The sequence below is a fragment of the Drosophila obscura genome, unplaced genomic scaffold (genome assembly GCF_018151105.1).
Source record: "Drosophila obscura isolate BZ-5 IFL unplaced genomic scaffold, ASM1815110v1 contig_80, whole genome shotgun sequence".
NCBI lineage: Eukaryota > Metazoa > Arthropoda > Insecta > Diptera > Drosophilidae > Drosophila > Drosophila obscura.
Window position 1 is genome coordinate 43,601 of NW_024542873.1, and position 3,210 is coordinate 46,810.

A 3,210-nucleotide genomic window follows, 5' to 3' on the forward strand; every position below is an offset into this window, starting at 1 on the left:
TTATGGTGCTTCATCAATAAAAGTTGAACTAAGCTGATCTAAGCATTCATGGCTTAAAAATCCACCTCAAATACGGTAGAAAATCATGACAGATTTGATTTATCGTTAATTGACATCAAACGTGGTCGTACATGAAAAAGTTGTATGTAGGATTATTCCATAAAAGTCCAAACTTTTTTATGCAAATTAACAAATGGTTGCTAAAATAGCGAAAAAATCCGAGTATTAATGCGTTTTTGAACTACTATAAATGTAATTTTTATACGACTACCGCAAACAGATGCAAATTGCGGAATTTCGAAACTAGAGCACGTACTTAGTTGGCCATCTCCAACGCCATCTCTGTAAATAATTACACCATCTGGTAGACATCCATTTCGTTTTTTGTATATTTGAAGCGCCGCTTCAAAAGATGAAGTTAATCCATTAACAATTTCTTCACTCTTTGTTTGTACGACAGCTTTGCTATACCATTGTGTATATGAAGCATTAAGAGAGGCAACAAAAGCAGCAACAGAATTTCCTCTATTAGACGGGTCGTGATACGAATCAATACCACAAATCATTACGTTTTTAAAAGGAATTTTAACCGTCCATAATGAGCCTCCCATTTTACAGTTCATTTGTAAAATAACTTTTTGCACAATTGATCTGTTTTTTGATTCATTGCACAATGTCTTGGCATTTATGACCTGTGATGGTACAGGTAACTCTGAGCAACAAATTTTTTTTATGGCAGAGTACCTGTCATCTCTATTATTTGGGCATATACAGACAACAATTTGCGTTTCCATTGCAATATTCCGACGTAAAGCGTCGATAAAGGCATCAATACGATCATGATCTAAAGAAATGATCGTTGGTTTGGAAATACTCATTCCGAGTGATCGACAACACTGTTTCATATTATCCAGTAACGATTTAGCGGCTCGTAAATCAGTTTTAAAATGAATTATTATCCAATTGTTTAGGTGAATGGCTTCCAACATTTCATTTTTAACAGCCTCTTTGGAAAACTCAGCATTTTGTCCGGCTGAAACAACTTTTTTAGCAAAATAAATTTGTTCCGAATCCAACTGGCGACCTTTCAGATTGTTGTAGTTTCTAAAAAGCGCGAGTCCCCAACGGTCAAGAATTTCTCGTGCTGCTGGAGTGTTGGAAACATTATCGTTGAACTTATCGAGTGCTAGTTTCCTTTGATTTGGAGTAACTCTTGTATACGTAGCAATTTCACGCATAAGCTTTGTTCGGCTAAGCGCCGGCCCATGGCAGCACAAAGAGTAGTTGATCATCTCTTAATCTAATGTCTCTCTTTATAACCGTTTGTTTGCTTGTACTTATGCTCTTGCTGGTGCGTTGCTCTTTCTCGGCGTTAGTCAGCCGCTGTGGGGGAGGCTCATCAGAAAAAGCAGAACACACTTCAAATTCGATCATCACCGTAGTAAAACGTTTGGCTGTCTGGCACAGTGACCTGCCTGCCACAAAGTTCTAAACTAACCCTAACATAAACATATCAACTTCAACAGTCTTGAACCGGCCCCCGCGTCTTCAATCGACCCATCATTAACTCTCGTCATTAAATTCGCACACCTTTCGCTTAACTTAAGTAAAATAAATTGTGAATATATTAACTGAACAATCATCGCCTTTTTAATAATATCGCAATACAACGCTACTGAAGAAGCTCAGTAGCTCATCAGAACGAACTTCTTCACGAAGCCCTGTGAGATAGCAGAGTTCAGGAATTAAACGAAATTCAATATTATCTGTATCCTCTGGTGTTCCTCGTGTTTTTTTTATGCTCAAAAGTAATGGTTGATTAATATCTTTAATGTTTATATTATGGTATTTTTTATAATATTGTAAATAGCTTGTAGGTCCACTTTTTGTGTGAAATATAGATTGGGGACTTTGGTCGAAACAAACTTCGCTTATTTTATAAGTGCGATTATTATATCTTGTTAAAACAATATTTCCAATTGAAGCGTCAAAACGAAAATTGAACGAGCATTTTGCTCCTCGTGCAAAGGTATTGTATAGTCTTTGGTATTGGACTGCGGGCTGTAGTGGTCGCACGTCCGATCGCTATGGCTCCACAGCTAAAAAAAATCTAGGTGTTCACGCTCCAAGCTCTAAAAGCGGACTCTAGATAGGGGTGGGTGTGGAATCAACACTGTGGATCTGTATCAGCTAACGTTAGACTCGACATACTACTACAGAGGGAGATAGTTCTACAGACAGACAAATGGATCACGTATTGCCACCGCAGCATGCCCCCCCCCGCTCCGCTTATATAGCGAAAAACATTGAAAACAATTTCAAATCGAACGGAAACCTGGCCCAAAGTCAAATAAGAAGTCCAATGCTTCTTCTTCAACTCCATCTTGACCTGAACCAGCAGGTTCAGGGGAGCCAGTCTACGTCACGGTAAGGTTGATTTTATTGCTGTTCAATACAATACTTAGCATTATAAACAATTTATTGGGGCTGCTATTCTACTTAATTTTTTTGTTTCCGCTGCCTGCTGACCGCAGTTTTTCAGTCATAGGCAGCGCATACTCCATTTCGCAGGCAAAAACTAGTCAACACGATTTTTCCTCAAGGAACAAAACGAACTTTTTCTTAAAGATTTGGGGCTTACAAATGGTTTGATGATATTTTTTTTTCTATGGCAGAACTTTTTTTTAAGCAATTTTTTAAAACTGGTATTTTTTTTTAACCTTTTTTCAGAGGTAGCGATTTTTTTTTCCATAACCCTAGTATCTTACGTCTGGTTGTAAAGAACTTTGCTATTTTGAAAAGATAATTAAAACAGCTAGAAGTTGAGCCCAAACACTTTGTGATTTCAGCTTACCGTCTGGGAAATACAAAAATGATGATTTTTGTGCGGTATTTTTTACGAAATTTTAACTTTAAAAACTCAGGAAAAGTCGAAAAAAAATTTTAACTTTAAAAACTTAGGAAAAGTCGAAAAAAAATTATATCTGTGTCCTCTATTTTTTTCGTGTATAGGTGCATTTACGGTATCGTTGTTTACGGTATCGCTCATTTAAATCTATGGAGAGACTTTGGAGCTAAAATTCATTAACCAAACCTAAAATATGGAAAAAATGAACAAAAAATACCTTTTGGATGGTTGCGAGCCCAACTGCCCATTGGGAACAAAGGAACGCGATCAGGTACCAAATGTACAACCCTTTTTCGTTTGCT

At 37.1% G+C, this 3,210-nt stretch overlaps 1 protein-coding gene across 1 annotated transcript; it reads right to left on the minus strand.

Annotated features, from left to right (window-relative positions):
- Nucleotides 1-200: 200 nt before the first annotated feature.
- LOC121405200 (protein argonaute-3-like) lies at nt 201-2,383 on the minus strand. The gene is made up of 3 exons (XM_041595795.1): nt 2,336-2,383; nt 1,694-2,061; nt 201-1,251 (listed from the first exon to the last, which is right to left on the minus strand). The coding sequence occupies exons 1-3, from the start codon at nt 2,381-2,383 to the stop codon at nt 201-203; spliced, it is 1,467 nt and encodes a 488-aa protein (XP_041451729.1).
- Nucleotides 2,384-3,210: the final 827 nt, after the last annotated feature.

Excerpts from the sequence above, each read along its gene's own strand:
- LOC121405200 (XM_041595795.1), bottom strand. The coding sequence starts at position 2,383 with ATGGAGTTGAAGAAGAAGCATTGGACTTCTTATTTGACTTTGGGCCAG. Across the intron at positions 2,062-2,335 it reads CTTATTTGACTTTGGGCCAG|CCCGCAGTCCAATACCAAAG; the intron begins GTTTCCGTTCGA and ends CGACCACTACAG. Across the intron at positions 1,252-1,693 it reads GAAGAAGTTCGTTCTGATGA|CCGAACAAAGCTTATGCGTG; the intron begins GCTACTGAGCTT and ends GCCGGCGCTTAG.